At 39.3% G+C, this 19,480-nt stretch overlaps 1 protein-coding gene across 3 annotated transcripts in view; it reads left to right on the top strand.

Moving 5' to 3' along the window:
• Positions 1-19,480, top strand: part of Pkhd1l1 (PKHD1 like 1) — a 126,291-nt gene that overhangs the window by 72,119 nt on the left and 34,692 nt on the right. For all 3 annotated transcript variants that reach the window (XM_075961048.1, XM_075961047.1, XM_075961046.1), the window contains 9 exons: positions 497-626; positions 4,149-4,390; positions 6,128-6,264; positions 8,042-9,071; positions 10,756-10,947; positions 14,070-14,221; positions 15,429-15,588; positions 17,713-17,884; positions 19,123-19,211. In XM_075961048.1, coding sequence (XP_075817163.1) covers positions 497-626; positions 4,149-4,390; positions 6,128-6,264; positions 8,042-9,071; positions 10,756-10,947; positions 14,070-14,221; positions 15,429-15,588; positions 17,713-17,884; positions 19,123-19,211 — 2,304 coding nt within the window. The remainder of the gene's footprint in view (positions 1-496; positions 627-4,148; positions 4,391-6,127; positions 6,265-8,041; positions 9,072-10,755; positions 10,948-14,069; positions 14,222-15,428; positions 15,589-17,712; positions 17,885-19,122; positions 19,212-19,480) is intronic.

The following is a 19,480-nucleotide window of genomic DNA, read 5'->3' as shown; positions in this document are numbered from 1 at the left end:
CATTCCTTAAGTATAAAGGCAGTCATTTTTTTCACACTGATGTCTTCCACCTGAGGAAAATCATAGCCTTTTTTGAATATGGAATGCCATGAACAGGAATATTATGACCATAAATGTCCTATGTGGGACTAATATCCATCCGACTGTAATTCTTAGAAATTTATATGTATGATTTATCTGTAGATTATCAGTTTAAACAGTCCATGCTAACAATAATAATATCACAATTTATGCTGTTTCATAACATAAGATTTTCATAAACATAAGATATCTTTGCAGAAGCACAATTTATTAACATCGAACATAAATACATCATTATGGAAGCATGTTCTTGTCAATTTTCCAAAGGAAGAATTTTCATTTTTTTTTTGAGATAAGTGGTGAAATCCTAAGGTAGAATAAGTCTTCCTCAATTCGACAGAATTCAAATGCAGAGAGCACTTAGTAACCCCGAAAAGACATCGGAGGAAATGCCGGGCGTTTGTGTGCCTTCCAGGTCTCCCCGTGCCTGTGGTCTGGACTCGTTTGGCTCACACCGCAAATGCGGGAGAGTGGACGTTGATTGTACAAGAGGCAGTGACGTGGAAAGCGGGAGAGAGCATCGTGATTGCTAGCACAGGACACAGGTATCTAGCGATGCTGATTTATTTAAGATACACTTTTTTTTTAATCTGTGTAAAAAACAAACAATTTGGAATTCACCCAAACTATTTTATTCTGACTTGAGTCATTTGGTAAAGAACCCTAAACAGCCAAATGCATGTGGGTCGGATGTTAGCCTCTGTGAGATCACCAGGGTGTTGAGGTTTTAGTGACTGATCTGAATCATAATAAAACAATGTGTAGCAATAAAATGCTTTTTCACAGGGTTAGGTTCTTCAGTGAGATTTCCCCGGAAAGGAGCATTCTGCTCCTAAAAGTCATTTGAAATCGACTCACTGTGCTGAGAAACCTAAAGACAACCATGGAAATAAACATGTAAATGAGCTTTTTTGTGTGGGGGTCACAGGAGGACGTGCTGAGCAGCAGCCAGAACTCCTTCATCCCACAGGCTTGGCAGCGTTTCCCACTGAGCAAACCTGGAGGCAGCGACAGAATGGGCGAAGAAATCCATAGGCAATGAGGGAGCTAGCAGAACTTCCCACAACTGAAGTTACCCACGCCCCTTAATTTCCATGTAGTTACATATTCCAGCAATTAAGAAATTAAACATATAGTGCAGCTTTCCCGAGGCTATGGGGGAGCCAGGATGAGAGGAGCTTTCATTTGTTTTAGCTTTAGCTTGCTATTTAAATTACAGACACTAAGTTTGAATGTCGTTATGTTTACCAGGAAACAAAGAGTAATTATGACAAGAAACAGACCTGCCAAGTCCATGGTTGACTTTAAAAAAATTAAAATGCAAGATGCCATTTTTAAAGTTAAAAATAGGCTTGCAGATGTTGGGAAGAGATAAATATATACTTACAAACTTAGTTCTGTAAGTGCCTTTTTTTTTCTCCCCTTGGAAGGAAATTTAAATTATATAATGACAAAAAAAGGAAGAAAATAATGGTGCTCATTAATATAATAGAAAATCTTTATTTATAGCCTTTCTATGTGAAATCTTTACAATTTAGAATAGAGCTGCTTTTAAGAAACATGAGTTAGGACTGGAAGCTAGGCTCACAACCAAAACATCAGGAAAAAAGTTAAGGGGTTTCCCATCAAATTTAATTCATTATTCACAGGTGAATCCAATCTGAGAATTTACAAAATCAGAGTTAAGAAAATAGCTTTTCTGGATGCAGAAAACACTGGGCCAATCTTGAGAGTCCAGGTGATGAGAGGGAGGAGGGATTGTTTGAGCCAGAGGGGTCAGGATCATGACAGAGAACGCCTCAGAGACTGCTGACCTGAGCTAATGGGAGCTCATGGACTCTGGACCGGCAGCTAAGGATCCTGCATGGGACCGACCTGGACCCTCCGCATGTGGATGACAGTTGTGTAGCTTGGTACATTTGTGGGGTCCCTAGCAGTGGGATCAGGACCTGTTCCTGGTGCTGGCACAGGAGCCGGCTTTTTGGAACCTAGTCCCCATGCAGGGAGGCCTCGGCCAGCCTTGTTGCAGAGGAAAAGGAACTTGGTCCTGTCTTAAGTTTTTTTGTTTTGTTTTATTTTTTTTATATAGCCTCTTGAGCTAAGACAGTTCAAGAACAGCCTGAACTGCTTCCACATACCACCCGTGGGATCTGACTTTGAGTCACTCTTAAACATCCTGGAGTCTCCACCTCTCCGTGTTACCGCAACTCCTCCATGGGTCCTTAGGGATCTAGGTTCCTGTGGTCCCTTACCATCTGGGAAAGCCATTTTGTTTTGTGTCCTCTAGTTTCTTTCACCATTATCCTTTAAAAACTATCAATAAACTGTTTAAAAATTTCCATGTCTATTTCACGCCATGAGTCCTTTTTCCCCTTGTAAGAGTCTCAACTACTTCAATGGAGCATTGGGGTGCCCCTGACCTTATCCTTCTATGCATCAAATCCCTTCAGCTCTGACCTTGAACGTCTGTCCCATTAGCTTTCCCTGCTTCCAGTTTCACTTCGTTTACCACGTCTGGATGACCGCAGTGTCTTTCTAGTTTTTTTTAAGTGCTCAGCAGGCAAAATAATTCCAAATAATTCCATGTGCAGCAGCCAGACCCGAAGACGAGACAGAGAAATAGGCACGACAGAGGACCACAATATGGTCCTTCTGAGTGCCAACAGAGCAGTCTGCAAGCTGTAATAACAATCTAGACGGGGTGAGAGAGATGGCAGAGTTCACTTTTAATCTAGCTTATATATGACACTGGCATTTTACCCAGTTTTTCAAGCTAAGAAAGAATTATGGGAAAAAGAAGAACAAAAGAAAGCACAGTCATCTCTGCTGAGCTTGCCTGTCACCAATCACACTTTGTGGAAACTGTGAAATAACATCTTGGTGCACTCAGCTTAAAGTCAGAGGCCCTTTCTGCTTGCTGTTTCCAGGGTTTGTCTCTATGCCTGGAAAGCAAACTAGACCCCTAGAAAACAAACTGGATAAAGAACTGAATATATGAATGTGTGCATCATAGAATTTACAAGACTTAACAAGAGTCATTTACTGTAGCTGAAATTTTGAGGATATTAGAGAATAAACTGCAACCGAAAATTTTCTCTGCTTAGAAACTTCTAATGGCGTTCCTTTCTAAGAGTTTCTCTACCTCGCCATGACTGGTACCTTGACCAGATGATCGTGGCTGCAGGAAGGCTTCATCTGTGTCTTACAGAATGCTCAGCAGGCTCTCTGGCCTCTCTCCATTGATGCCAGCAGCCCAGTCCTTCCCACCAAAGCTGTTTACAGTCCTCGCTGGGAGTATACAGTCATTCTCATTAGAGAACCTCTGAGGATGATCCCTAAAGCTATAGATGAATATTTTTGTACTCTCTGAAATAATCTAGCCCTTGGGTTTGAGTCATAAAACTTACTCTAAATACAAAATAATTTTCTCAAATATCCTCTCAGAATAGGGCATGACATTTTAAAAAAAGTACCTTCCTTGAGAGGACGGAAGGGAAACTGCAGTCAGGATGTAAAATAAAAAAAATATTTAATTAATTAATAAAAAAGAATATAAATGTCAGCTATAATACAGATAAATATTTTACTTCTATTCTCAAGACTTAACAGTCTTGATTCTGTCCATAACTTAATTTGTATTAACTGGAACTTTAATTACGTTACTCAGTGCTGTGAGTCGAATACAAAATGTTCCCTATAGATTTGTGTATTTGCAAACTTGGTTCCCAAATGGGGATGCTGTTTGGAAGGCTGTAGAGCCTTTAGGAGGTTGGAGCCTGGTTAAAGGAAGCATTGGACACGGCCATTCTGCTCTCTTCCTGGTGGTGGAGGCCATGTGAGCCCTGAGCTCCTGCCACCACACCTTCCACGACAGGGTGGGCTACATCTGTTAAAGTACATTTTAGAATAAATCCTTCCATTTAGTTTTATTTTCTTAGATATTTAGTCACATCAGTAAAAAAGTAATTAATAAAAATCCTTACTTTATGACGGAAGCATTCAAACGTGTAAAACAAATATGGCAAATGTGTATGCTAATTTGTAATTTTTTTCTTAAAATTTTATAGACACAGTCAAGGAGAGAATGAAAAACGGACCATTGCATCGGTGTCATCTGACGGGATGAACATAACACTAACCAGGCCACTAAACTACACACACTTAGGAATTACTGTCACGCTCCCAGATGGAACTGTGTTTGAAGCAAGGGCAGAGGTTGGACTTCTTACAAGAAATATCTTGATAAGAGGGTCTGAAAATGTGGAATGGAATGACAAAATCCCATCGTGTCCTGATGGATTTGACACAGGTATTCTTCCCATCCATTGTCCGACAGTGATCATGCTAATTTTCAAGACATGTTGATTTCTACGGAAGTGTGTTATTCTATTTTCAACATCCAAACATACCATGTGGGCATAAAGTATGGAAAATTGGAATCTCTGATGGCTTGAAAATATCTGTAATATAGTGATGAAAATGACCATTACCGGTACCAAAGTGGAAGAAATGAGTGTACTTGGAATCCATTGATGAAGTCCCTCCCCATTCTTGTGGTTTCTTGTTATACGTTTCAATTCTCAAGGTCCTTCGTCATGTGGTCTTGGGTAACTCCAGAGTCATAAATCATCCAGAAGCTACATCACTTACGTTTACCAAGAAAATGCGGAATACAGTATTTGATGTTTTATTTAGCAAGTCTTTACATCTTTTCCAAAGTCTGCATTATATATGAGGGTAATTTCATCATAGATACATATTGTAAAAGGTAGTTCATGAACAATGTTGACTAGATGGAAAATTTGATATATGAGAAGATAAAGAGACATGAATGTAGATATATAGGTCTATAACTTTTAAGATAGGCTAGAATAGCTCCAATGCCTTTGAAATTTTGGTCTGAGTCATTCTTTGCATGAGATTCTATCCTATGCCCTGAAGGATGTTTTGCAATATGCCTGATGTATATGAATTAAATATTAGTAACATTCCCATCACTGTGTCAGCCAAAAATGGTTTCCAGATGTTGCAAAAGTTTTCTCTGGAAACAACATTATCCCATAGTTGCAAGCACAGGGCTACACTATGCCCCATTAGTCAACAAGCCTAAAATATCCATGATGTTCACTGACAAAGGATACTTCTTATTCATGCTTCATCTGTCTGGTCCTTCAACAGGAGGCCCTTCTCATTACCATCCCAGAATTCAGATTGATGTCGCCTTTGTCTCAATATGGGCTTTAATCATCTCAGAAGCAAAGATGAGATGACGAGAGGAGCAAGCCACATATTAATTTGCTTAGGTTCTGAAACGATGTATATTGTTTCTGTTTATGTGACATTGGCCAGACATTAGTCAACAGCTATGATGTCTAAGGGAATTAGTGAAAGGCCCTGAACACACAGTAGAGAATTATTGGATATTGATGCATCTTAATGATGTGTTTATACTATGAAGCAGAATATCTTTTGACAAGTTATCTCTTAATATTTTTGTAATCATTAGTAAGTGATGATAAAACAGCAGACACAAGTTAGCTAATAGCTTTTTCTTCAAAGGCAAGCATAGGTTCATTGGATTTTATGTTAAATGACCAATTTTCTGATTCCAGTTTATCTGCATCAATCTCACAGTAAACATGAAAGCAAGCCTCAAGCTGTTAAAAGGAAAAGACTTCCTGTTATGCAAATTGAGCTGTCAGAATCTACCGCTAATCAAGCGTAATTTTGCGTTATGGTAATTTCCAATTTGAAGAGGAAGCTTCAGAAACCATAAACAAAATACAATTATCATTATTTACTCAACCATTCAAATATTATTTGATATTATCTCCAAAAGATGCCCTAGAATATGCAAAGATGAATAAGACAGTACACTTAGCTTTCTTATTAGCTAGAAAAAAAAAAGACATGAATATGTAAGAATTATATTTGAGACTAAGGTTAAAATTACATGTAAATAAAGAAATATGAAATGAGTATAAGGAAATTTTTAACAATAATGTTGTTGGAACGTCTTGAATATTGCTTTGAAATATTTTTACAGGAGAATTTGCTACACAGACATGCCTTCAAGGGAAGTTCGGAGAAGAAATAGGAAGTGACCAGTTTGGAGGCTGCATTATGCTGCACGCTCCTTTACCTGGAGCTAACATGGTAACTGGAAGAATAGAATATGTAGAGGTAAGGACCATTATGGTTAAATCACCAAGGTGTCATACAATAAATATGTACTCAGCTCCTGCTGTGTGCCATACTCTACGTCCAATATGATAGCAGACAGATAAACGAACAGTTTTAGTACAGCCAATTATTCACTTATTTGATCATTACAAATATTTGTTTATTTTTTATTTTTACTTTTTTGATTTTTCAAGACAAGGTTTCTCTGTGTAGCTTTGGTACCTGTCCTGGAACCAGCTCTTGTAGACCAGGCTGGCCTCGGACTCACAGCGATCCGCCTGCCTCTGCCTGCCCAGTGCTGGGATTCAAGTCATGTACCACCTGCCCAGCTGTTTCTTTGTTTTTAAAAGCATAAATCATATCTGGGTACACACACAATTCAAAACCTAATTATGGCATCATAGCACATCTAAAACACAAAATTCCATTCTCTTTCGTGGGACCATGGGACCTGAATTCTAGCTATTTATGATTTTGTCACCTTTGACTTGTTCAAGTCAGCTTAGACACCTGGGCCTCCTTATGTAACTATGTCAAGCACATTTCTGACTTATGTCCACAGTCCATGTTCTTTGTTCAGTTGAAAATGTTATTCATCAAAGCTTGCATACTTCACGTTCCTCTCAATGTCACTTCATAAGAGAGCCCTCTTCTTACCGTGTTCACTTAAAATTGCTACCTGGTTACCTTTACTCAAACTCTAATATTTTATGAATTTCAGAATCATCTTCATGTCTTTTCAATAATCAGACTTAATAATCCTCAGGATGTACCAGTTGTTATCAAGTACTCAGTGAAGAAAAGAGGAGGGAGGGAATTAGATGTACAATACCAAGATCCATAAACCCATTTTGGGAACTCCTAGATAGCAATGATAGTAGCAGAGTCAACACTTCCATCTTGTCATAGCCTTTTCTTAAGATAAATTACACATGTGACATCTGAGATATGAACTGACTGAGTTTCCAGAATTGAGTTGTATATTATGTATTAGTGATAGCTAATTTTGTAGAAAAAATAAGAATAAATAGCTATTCTAATATTTTCTTTCCATAGACAATTAGCTTATGTTAAATCACTTGTTAGCATCTTGTGTATTAGATCATAGATAATTAGATAATTTAGATACTAGGTAATAGAGTTAATTAGAGCATAGACTTGAAAGAAGAGAGAGCTGAATGGTTAGTAACAGCGCCTAATCTGGACTCATTCCCACCTGGATTGCATTGAACTTTGCAGGTGTAAACAAGGCACTCGAACTGTTTACATTTTCTTCATCTGTGAGATGAAGTAAGTGGTGACCTCTTATGATTATGGTAAAGACTGTGACCTTGCATATAAAGCAATACAGTGTCTGGCACGTGATAAATATCCCAAGTGTATCTTATAGATAGGAATCAAAGGATCAGGAAAAAGAAGACATTTAGAGAACTTTCTTTTGTTAAATAGAAAAGTTCAGTAGTAGAATTTAGTTGTAGAGAGAAGATAAAACGCAAAAGAGTCAAAGATGGGATTGAGCATAGTAAAGAGCAAAGCTACCTTGCAACAATAGGTTTGCCATTACATTTGTGTGCTTGTTCACTCTGTTCATGACCTAACACATATTGTCCTGTTGTATTCAATTATATCAAATATTGTATTTAGAATAAAATACTATTTTCAAGTAATAGCATGAATAATATGGAGGATATTAATATAAATATATTTATATCTTAATATGAACTTGGAGATTATTTTGAAACAGCAAGTTACTGAACAGTTATTTCTGGCATGACAGGTATTCCATGCTGGTCAAGCTTTCCGTTTGGGACGATACCCAATACATTGGCACCTACTTGGAGATTTACAGTTCAAGTCTTATGTAAAAGGCTGTGCAATTCATCAAACATACAACAGAGCTGTTACAATCCACAATACACATCACCTTCTTGTTGAGAGGAATATTATATATGATATAAAGGGAGGAGCCTTTTTCATAGAGGATGGCATTGAACATGGCAATATTCTACAGTATAACTTGGCCATCTTTGTACAACAAAGTACTAGTCTCCTCAATGATGACGTGACTCCAGCCGCATTCTGGGTAACCAACCCTAACAACACCATACGGCACAATGTGGCTGCTGGTGGCACTCACTTTGGCTTTTGGTACAGAATGAATGATCACCCAGATGGCCCCTCCTATGACCGAAACATCTGCCAAAAAAGAATTCCTCTTGGAGAATTCTTTAACAATACTGTTCATTCTCAAGGGTGGTTTGGACTGTGGATTTTTGAAGAATATTTCCCCATGCAAACAGGATCTTGTACCTCTACAGTGCCCGTACCTGCTATCTTTAATTCACTCACTGTCTGGAATTGCCAAAAAGGAGCCGAGTGGGTCCATGGAGGGGCTCTGCAGTTCCACAACTTTCTGACGGTGAATAATTACGAGGCTGGGATTGAGACCAAGAGGATTCTGGCCCCTTATGTTGGAGGATGGGGTGAAACCAATGGAGCTGTGATTAAAAATGCCAAAATTGTTGGTCACCTTGATGAACTGGGAATGGGGTCTGAGTTTTGCACTTCGAAAGGCCTCGTTCTCCCATTTAGTCAAGGCCTGACTGTGTCCTCTGTACACTTCATGAATTTTGACCGTCGTGACTGTGTGGCCTTGGGAATAACAACCATCACTGGGGTCTGTAATGACCGATGCGGGGGCTGGAGTACAAAGTTTGTTGACATCCAGTATTTCCACACCCCAAATAAGGCTGGCTTCCGATGGGAGCACGAAGCAGTTCTGATCGATGTCGATGGTTCACTTACAGGTAATATTGCTCTTCAATCTGTGATAAAAGGATATCAGAGCTATACTTAAGCTTACGTGAAGTTGAATAATTAAGGCTGATTCACGAGTATCACAGATTATAGCCCAGCAGTAAACTATACTACTGAAAATTACAGGAAACACTAGGCACTGATGAGAGATTCGTTTTTGAAAGAGCTTTAAACTGTCAGACGCAGCCTCCAAACAAATTCTTTTTCTCTACCGTTTGCAACTGGACTATGAGCTAGTGATGGTGCTAAGAACATTAGTGGAGATACTTACTGCTTGCTGCCATTTCAGTGCTGGAGCTCCTCTATCTGCCTTCAGTTTTCATTCAGATAAAAATTGTCTTCATTATTCCCAAGTGTATACACTCAATACAAATGGATATAAATTCAAACCCCATTTTTAAATCATGCAGTCAGAATATGCCCTTATTAGAATACATTCAAAAAGAAGTGGCAAGACTGCTCTCAACTCCTTTGTAGTTTAAATTCTAAATTTGTATTTGTTTAAAAATATGTTAAATTGACAAGAATTAAGAGAGAGGATATAATATAGTTTTTTTCTAGTTCTAACTCTGTTAAGGATTTTGTTTTTGTTTTGATGGTGGATAGATACATAAAAATATATTTGATAATAAGTGTGTAAAATTCAATGTATAGCTCCATAGCTTCAGAGTGGCTATTCTAACTGTATCAAACTTTATTGAGATATATGCACTTGGATTTGGTTAAAGTCAGTGTGTGATGATTTTTATTTGCCAATTTTTTTAATAAAGAAGTTTATGAAATTATTAAATAGGTATGTTAAACCTAGAAAAATACCAATATGTGTCCTATGTTTTTCTATTATTTTAAGTAACGTAAGTTCAAATATGTCATATTTTCTATAAATATATTCATGATTTCTCAAGGGTTTTAGCTTTACAAATTGTTAATTTTGGACCTGTCTAAACAGAGTGGGAAGCGTAGGTGGGTGCATTGCCGAATACTTTTTAAGAATCAACTGTCAGATAAACCTAGAGATAGTAGTGACTGGGTTCTGAAGGTCTCCTTGAAAGATGAAATGCATTCTTTTCCATGCTCACATGGTCCGAGTTCTCAGAGACAGCTGATAAAGTCTGTCTCCCTTTCTAATTCTAGCTTTTAGACTGCTGTCGTGGTTCTCACTCTAGTTCTGTGTAGCTTTCACTCACTGACTTAACGCAGGTTCTAAAGGTGACTTTACGTCATTGGCCCACAGAGATCTTGCTTAGTGCTTGGCCGGAATGGTATCTAGTCCCCTTGGTCCTTCCGAAGGCTTTGTTCCCTCTCCCATCATCAGAGTCAGTGTAGTGACTCATCATGAATTTCTTTAGAAGCACGGTATATGAGCAGACGTCATATACCATTCATCAGAATCGAATCCTTTTGTGGATCCCGAATCAAGCCACTTGAGCTCCCTTACATCCATTACTTTGACTCTCGTGGATGCTTCATGTCTTGTGTTCCAAATAGATTTGTGGTGAGTCCCTTAACAGAAAAGTCTACTGTGAAACCAATGCATCCTTGTCTCTTGAAAACAAAACCCTCTACCAAGACGTCTACAATTTATTAGTAATGCTGTCACCACAGGACTGTAGATCGATTTTATGAATTTTCTGATAGAAAATAGCAATTATGCTGCTTCTGTTTGTTCCCCAGGGCACAGAGGGCACACCGTCATTCCCCACAGCTCCCTACTAGACCCTTCCCACTGCGCTCAAGAGGCTGCATGGAGCATTGGTTTTCCTGGATCTGTCTGTGACGCCTCGGTCAGTTTCCACCGGGTAGCATTCAACAAGCCTTCTCCAGTGTCTCTACTTGAAAAAGATGTAGTTCTCTCAGACTCTTTTGGTAAGTGAATTGGAACAGTTTGAGTCAGTAAGTCCAATGTTTTGCTTTCCTAAATGTTTCTTATTATCTTCTTCACGGTGTTCTGAACATTGCAAAAAGCACATTTATACCAGACATAGTCCAGGCAGGACAGCAGTTACTCAAAGTGAGGGCTGGAGGGACAATAAATAGGTGTATGATATTCTGTTGGTTGAGGAGCCACCAGAAAATATTATGACAAACAACAGGAAAGTTGCCAAAGCCATTGGAGCAAGGCAGTAAAGGTAGATATATTAAGCTGAAGACAATTTTTTTGCTACGCTTGTTTAATGACACAGAATGTGTTTAGCAACTCCTAGGTCAATAGATGTATATGTAGTGCTATGGATTGTTGATTAGTAACAGGATTACTGTGCTTAGTACACCTGCTGAACTTGGCATCATTACCAGACTAGGTTGTACTAATTTATTATTCTTCACAATGCATATCCAACTTTTCAGCCAAAAGGGGATGTGGTCATAACCTTGCTTTTCGTATGTCATAAATCTTCGGTAGTTGCACTGACCTCTGCAGGTCCTTACAGTGTGTAATGTTGCCACGCATCTGTCAATTACAGCAACAAAGGCCTGAGAAAATAATTAACTGGTACAGAGAAAGATTTATCTGGGCTCAGTTTTGGAACTTCCCATCTGTGATCAGTAAGACCAATTGTTTTTGAGCCTGTCGCAAGACGGTCCATCCTGGAGAGGAACACATAATGAAATAAAAGGACTGAGTCCTTGTCTCACATTCCTATTGTGAGAGCCCATTCTTAATGACCCAAATACCTCCCACAGGGCTGCACTTTTTCAAAGTTCTATTGCTTTTGAATAGCACCATCCTGAGACTATACCTTCAGGCTATGCAGGACAATTATCTTGGTTAATGTCTAGGAAGCATGGTTCTTAGTCCCCTTAGTCCTTACTAAGAGTCAGTTTGGGGATTTCTCTAAGTATATATTTTCTCATTTACATCTTGGCTAGCCTACCTTGGGTGACTCAAATCTGCATATCCATCTATCTCTATTTCACCTATCAATTTGTCTTCTATTGAGAAATTATTAATATTCTTTGACTTTCAATGGGTTGTATTCTGATAAACCCATTCCTAATCGAAAATGTAGTAACATTGGAAATGCAGCTGCTACACATAACACATTAAAGAGGACAGTTCAGTCTAGCTCACTTTACCCGTGCTTGGACAGTTGCTCTAGCCCCTAGCTCAGAAAAGTCATCTAACACAGAGCCTATTTTAGAATAATGGCTTGAATATCTAATGTAATTAATTGGATAGTAAGTTATTGTTATTTTATGACCTGCCAGTGTAGAGTCCAAAACTCATTAAGATGAACCATCATAAATTATATCTTCTCTGTATAAATATCTGTCTATAATGAAACAATTTTGTTTTCTGCATCCTGTGATGACAGAATGGAGATCTGACAATGAGTGAAAGCTTCTGATAATCAAGGATTTTCTAGACAACATATTTACAAATGTTATTCTTTACATTTTCTGGGTAAAGTCAAATGATGCAGTTTTTGATGACTAAATCACTACCTGTGAATGTCTAATCCCAACACATTAGGAATTATGATTATAGAAAAGGGCTTTGTCAACAAATCGAGTGCTCTTGACTGTCCTTTGGTGATATCAATATTTATCATTCTTTGTTTTGTGATATTTTTCTCTTTTTGCTTTTTGAGGGGCTCACCAACCATTTCCCAAATAAATAATACACAGAGAGACTTATTCTTAGTTATGAATGCCCAATCTTAGCTTGGCTTGTTTCTTGTCTGATTTTTTTAACTTATCCTGTCTACTTTTTCTTTGTGGGCTTTTATCTTTCTCTATTTCTGTGTATTTTACTTCCCTTCTTATTCCGTGGCTGGCTGTGTGGCTGGGTGACTGGCCCCTGACGTCCTCCTCTCCTTGTGCTCTTGCTCCTCATTCTCTTATTTATCCTCTCTGTCTGCCAGCCCCACCTATCCTTGCTCCTGTCTCACTATTGGTCATTCATCTCTTTTTTTAGGACCATCAGGTGTTTTAGACAGGCACAGTAACACAGCTTCACAGAGTTAAACAAATGTGCGTAAACAAAAGTCACACACCTGAAAATAATATTTCCCAACAACTCTTCCTCAAAACTTTGCAAATATTTACAAAATGGCAGTATAATATGCTCTCAATATTGCCCAATACACCAACCCCCATTTAACTATATTAATAAAGTGACTGATGATTTGAAACAAAAATCAGGCATTTCAATAGTAGCCTATTCCACTTTGAAATTTACAACATGAATATACCAGCAATATGCTAACTACTAAAAGTACCTGTTACCAGTCTAATTCATGATGATGTATTGGAATATTCTTATTCTTTACACATTAGATTCTCTCAAGATTTTCCTTGCAAAACTCCAAGTTTTCCCCCCATTTCAAGCAGAACTCTGCACCTTTTTACTGTGCATTATGAAACTGGGTAAACACCTGTGCCCCATTCCTCGACTTACTTTGAGATTGAGTAAAGATTCAGTCCAACATCGACTTTCACAGTTCCCTTTCTAGATGGTGGATTATGCAAGCAAGCGTGGTGGTTTATACAAGGGCGGTGGTTTTGAAAATGTCCACTGTTCCTTCCCTCTCAGCTCAGTAGCTTTTGCTCTTTGAACTGGTAAGGACCTGGAAAATAAAGACGTGGTCAATTATTCAGTAACGGACTTCTGTTCCTCAGAAGTCAATGCAGAAATTATTATTTCTGTATAAAGTATATGGTAGCAAATTTATGATCTCTAAAAAATCTATCACCAAGCAGGTCGGGAAAGGATGACTTGAGAAAAGGGAGAGGAATCTGGAGACAGAAAGCACTAGTGTGAAGTAGGCTGTCTCATAGCAACCAACCATGCTCTGTCCTAGGCGTTGCAGGTGTCCACTAGGACTCAATACTGCCCCCTAGAGAGAGAGTTACAGAAATTAGACCTTCTTCCCTTGTCTGTCTCAGGACAACCAGAAGATGGGATTTTGTATTTTCTCTTGTTCAGAAACAGAGGCCTTTCATAAGGTGGAGATTATGGCTGCTCCTTGTTTTATGTTCTCCTACAGGCACCAGCATCGTTCCCTTTCAGAAGAAACGGCTGACCCATATGTCTGGCTGGATGGCTCTGATTCCAAATGCAAATCACATTAATTGGTATTTTAGAGGTGTGGAACATTTAACCAACATATCATACACATCAACTTTCTATGGATTTAAGGTAAATGAAGGGCTACAAAAAACAGAACAGCAGCCTACACCATCATCCTCACACACCCATCTTCTTTTCTTTTCTCTTCTGAGTTTGTATGTAAATTTATGTATTCTGTTATATGCGCATATATGTATAAAGATGGGAACCTCTGTATCTTTATCGGTCTCCACCTTATTTCCTTGAGATAGGTGATCTCCCTTGACACAGACTCTCTTATTTAACGCAGAACTAGCCTGAAGATTGGAAAGCCCCAGAAATCCTCCAGTTTGCACAATTAATCACTGGCACCATGAGTCACACTTGGCTTTTGTGGGGGGCCTTGGAATTGGAGCTCAGGTGGTCCTGCTTCCACACCAAGCAGTTCTATCCATTGAACATTTCAGTAACTTCTTAGCCATTTCTCAATCCAGCATGCTCTTACTTCATAAATCAATCTTTCAAAGCCCTACGATGCACCCAGAATGATCTACTAACTCTAAATCTAAGAAGGAGGCAATTTTTGCCATATTCCCATGTTATGCTTTTTCCTGACTTCTTTGTCCTTATTTCTGTGGCAATCGCTTACACATATTGAGTTCCAAGTACCAGTTAAGGGTTTATTTGTACCATGAGCTAGGATAGAGAACATTAATTACAGAATACAATATTTGTATTTCCACCACATATCTCTACCATCATATTTTCAAATATTAACGATCTTTGAAAAGGAATAAAAGTTTGTGAAGATAGTAGGGGCTCCATTCTCTGACCTCAGTAATTGTATTCAGCATCTTGATGAGGTGTTTGCTCCTACATTCTTCTATGAATGCTACATATGTGTGTGGCCCAGAAACCATATGCAGCATTACTTTTTAAATTGTAAGGTATCACAGGAAAAGCATAGATCTTAAAAACACACACACACATATATATACGTGTGAAACTTATATACCCATGTGTACATGAGTGAAGAACCTGCACATGCATGTGGAGAGAGAAGAAAAAAAGAAGAAAAAGAATAAAGACTCTTTTCTTATATTGATAATGGAGCTAGCATTGTTGACATAGACCTGCAACATGTTAAACAATATAAAAGCCCCCATTGGAAGGTAAATGGGAAACTAACTTTGCATGTAATACACTACAGGGGCTACGTGCATGGTATTGAAACCAAGTTATAATAGGCGATACATTTTTATATAAATCAAGCCACATTTTTCTGCAACAATTTTAGGAGGAAGACTATGTAATTATATCACATAACTTCACTCAAAATCCTGATATGTTTAATGTTGTTGACATGCGGAATGGCTCGTCCAACCCACTGAGCTGGAATACCAGCAAGAATGGAGATTGGCATCTTGAAGCAAATACTAGTACTCTCTATTACTTAGGTATGTATTCATTGGGCAGAGTGATTTTTTTACCTAATAATTCTCCATAGAAATATGTGACACACAGTAGCCTGTATTATCAGAACTTGATAAATATTTGTTGAATAAAAGTATGGCACATAAAGTTTATGCTGGAAAAGTCTTATTATTTTTTTTTATTGAGAAAAGGAAAAAAAACAAGTTTCTGCCTCCTCCCAGCCTCCCATTTCCCTCCCCGTCCTCCCACCCTTCTTCCCCTCCCCCTACTCCTCTCCCCCTCCCTTTCCAGTCCAAAGAGCAGTCAGGGTTCCCTGCCCTGTGGTAAGTCCTAGGTCCTCCCCCCTCCGTCCATATCTAGGAAGGTGAACATCCAAACTGGCTAGGCTCCCACAAAGCCAGCACATTAAGTAGGATCAAAACCCCGTGCCATTGTCCTTGGCTTCTCATCAGCCCTCATTGTTCGCCATGTTCAGAGAGTCCGGTTTTATCCCATGCTTTTTCAGTCACAGTCCAGCTGGCCTTGGTGAGCTCCCAATAGATCAGCTCCACTGTCTCAGTGGGTGGGTGCACCCCTCGTGGTCCCGACTTCTTTGCTCATGTTCTCCCTCCTTCTGCTCCTCATTGGGACCTTGGGAGCTCAGTCCAGTTCTCCAGTGTGGGTCTCTGTCTCTATCTCCATCCATCACCAGATGAAGGTTCTATGGTGATATGCAAGATATTCGTCAGTATTGCTATAGGATAGGGTCATTTCAGGTTCCCTATCCTCAGCTGCCCAAGGAACTAACTGGGGACATCGTCTTGGGCTCCTGGGAGCCACTCTAGGTTCAAGTCTCTTGCCATCCCTAAGGTGGCTCCCTTAACTAAGAATTGTGCTTCCGTGCTCCCCTATCCAACCTTCCTTTATCCCAATCCTCCTTTTCCCCCAAGTTCCCCCCATCCTCCCCTTCTCCCTTTTCTCTCCCCATCTCCCCTTCCCCCCATTCCACCCCACCCCCGAGATCCCCATTTTCTCCCTGGCAATTTTGTCTACTTCCCATCTCGGCACCAGGAGAGCCATCACTGGGAAGGTACATCAGTAGGCAAGGAGACCTGATCCGGTAAAAGACGATCCATAAGGGAGAATTTGGAAGAAGAGATGGGCAGATGCCAATGCAAGAATTCACCCAACAATCTGGAAAAGCCTTTAATTTAAAAGCTTCAGTTAAGCCGGGCGGTGGTGGCGCACACCTTTAATCCCAGCACTCGGGAGGCAGAGGCAGGTGGATCTCTGTGAGTTAGAGACCAGCCTGGTCTACAGAGCTAGTTCCAGGACAGGTTCCAAAAGCCATAGTGAAACCCTGTCTCGAGAAACCAAAAAAAAAAAAAAAAAAAAAAGCTTGAGTTAAATTTTTGAAGATAATACTCATATAATTTACACAAGGTCCTGATTACATTATTTACAGAATTAGCGAAAACAAATACAATGGCAGCTTGTATACATTCCATTGCTATTAAAAATATTTTTAGAAAATAAAAGTATTTAAGAATAAAATTAAAACTGGATAGTGGTGGTGTACACCTTTAATCCCAACACCCAGGAAGCAGAGGGAGGAAGTTTGAGGCCAGCCAGGACAATCAGGGCAACACAGAGAAATCCAGTCTCCAAAATCCAAATGCCAACCACCCCCAGAAAGAATAAAATTTAAATTTAAAAAATAGATATTATTAAACTAATTTTAAAGCACACATATTTTATTTTATGTACATGTGTGTTTATTTTATGTTTTGCTTGCATATGTGCATCTGTACCATGTGGTTTCCTTGTGTTCACAGAGGCCAGAAGAAGGGCATCAGATTCCTACAACAGAAGTTATAGACAGTTCTAAGCTGCCATGTGGGTGCTGGGAATAAAATCGGGTACCCTGGAAGAGTAACCCATGCTTTTAACAGCTGAACCCTCTCTCTAGCCCCTTAAGGCATTCGTTTTCACTAATTCTTCTTAATATCTCATCTCCTAAAATGATACCTATTTTGTTGATGTTTCCCAATGCTTATTTTCTGTTTCTGAGTAAGTGACGTTTCCAAAATGCTATGGCTTCGTACAGATTTAAGTACTATGGTCATCCTGTTAACATGTTCATTGAAACCATATTGATTTTGCTTCAGTGTCAGGGAGAAGCGACCTTCCTCAGAGCCAGCCCATTCCTGGGACGCTAGATCCTGACGTGAAAGATGTCATCATTAATTTCACAGCCTACTGCTGTGTTCTCCAAGACTGCTTTCCCATTCACCCCCCATCAAGAAAGCCAGTTCCCAGGAAACGCCCAGCCGTTTACATGTAAGTAGGCCTTCTTCTGCTAATATCTTCGATGCAATCTAAATCTCTCCTGCGGGAAATAAAACTGCCTCCCTCCTGCACGACGACTTTTCACAAAGTACATCCACACCCATGCTTTTCTCTTTTTGCAATTCACTCCCCACGCAAAACTGGAGAAAACTCACAAAAAGTGGGTGCAAAAGTTGCTGACAGTGTTAACACTAGTGGAGAGTTAGCTTGGATTCTGATAGCTGTCCCAAGTCCTTTATTGTATAGGTGAGAAAGATGCCATCCAGTGACATAAGTGAGCTGTGTGAGTTCTGTCAATGGAGTTAGGGCATGTCCAGTCCAGCACAGCGTCTGAGCTTCTTCATTATTCCAAGCGGTGTCAACCTCACAAGAAAACTTTGCATTGTATTCAAGTATTGATCTCAATTTTAATGCTTCTAGTTAAAATCCTTCCCTTCTGTCTGATCAGATTTTACAGCTCCCTACTTTTTTTTACCCGTGTGAATCACCACAGTTTCGTTACTGTGTAAATGGCTCTCTTGCATCTCAGTACTAATCATTTCCAGCCAGAAGGTATCAACTTTCTAATCACATCCCTTAGGAAATTTTCCATTGGCTGCCAGTTTCTAGAAGGCACAATTACAAGAAGGGCAAGGCCCCTTCTTTCCAATGCGTTTTCCATGTTTATTCCAGCTTAAGGCAGCCTTCATTCTGGATGCAAACCTATCACCCCAAGTCCCTGTGCTGCCATTGCTCAGGGCATAACCCCAATTTGTCCCTGACAAATAAGAGATCATTTTGACTGCCCTTCCATTCACAGAATCTACCCAAATATGTCCTTAAAGTGTACTTGGTGAAATAGCACCATTTGCCAGGGGCCCGTAAACAAATAGAGGATGTATTGCTTTTCAACCTCCTGTGGCCAAATCTTAAGAAAATGAAATAATTGGCATATCTCAAATGAAATTAAAGTTTGGTTAAATTGGTGTATACCAAAATAAGAATTCAATGTGAAGAAAGGTGTTCAAATTTTTAAAAGTAATATTGTTCAGTAGAAAAAGTACGTTGTTTGTATATGTTTTGTGAATGCTACTAATTGTACATATTAGCTTGCCTAGTTAGTAAAATTATTAAATATCTGATTCACATTCTACCATTCCCAGGACATCTAATGCACTGCTTCGCCTTAAGGAAGTGCTCACTAAATACATAGAGGTGGCAATTAATGGCAGTATTCCTTTTCTTTTCAGTTTATGGTCAAATGAGTCTTTTTGGCAATCATCCCCAGAGAACAACTATACTGTACCTCACCCAGGAGCAAATGTGGTTATTCCTGAAGGTAAGCACACAAGTGTACATAAGTCACATGTTAGCCTTTAGGGAACATTAAGGCTGGCGTGGAGCAGGCGTGTTAATGGTTACATCTCTGTCTTCAAGCGTCATATGCTGGGAAGAGATGTGTCAGGGGATGAAGCATAATCTTTATGTTTTCTGTACATGATAGGTTAGATGGGTGTGGTACAGTTTCCTGCTTTCCCTGAGACTCCAAAGACCAACAAGGGAGTGCGTGGCTTAAGTTCATGGGTTCAAAACCTAAGTTATACACAG

Source organism: Microtus pennsylvanicus, chromosome 2, assembly GCF_037038515.1.
Source record: "Microtus pennsylvanicus isolate mMicPen1 chromosome 2, mMicPen1.hap1, whole genome shotgun sequence".
Lineage (NCBI taxonomy): Eukaryota > Metazoa > Chordata > Mammalia > Rodentia > Cricetidae > Microtus > Microtus pennsylvanicus.
This window is presented reverse-complemented; position numbering and strand designations above follow the sequence as displayed.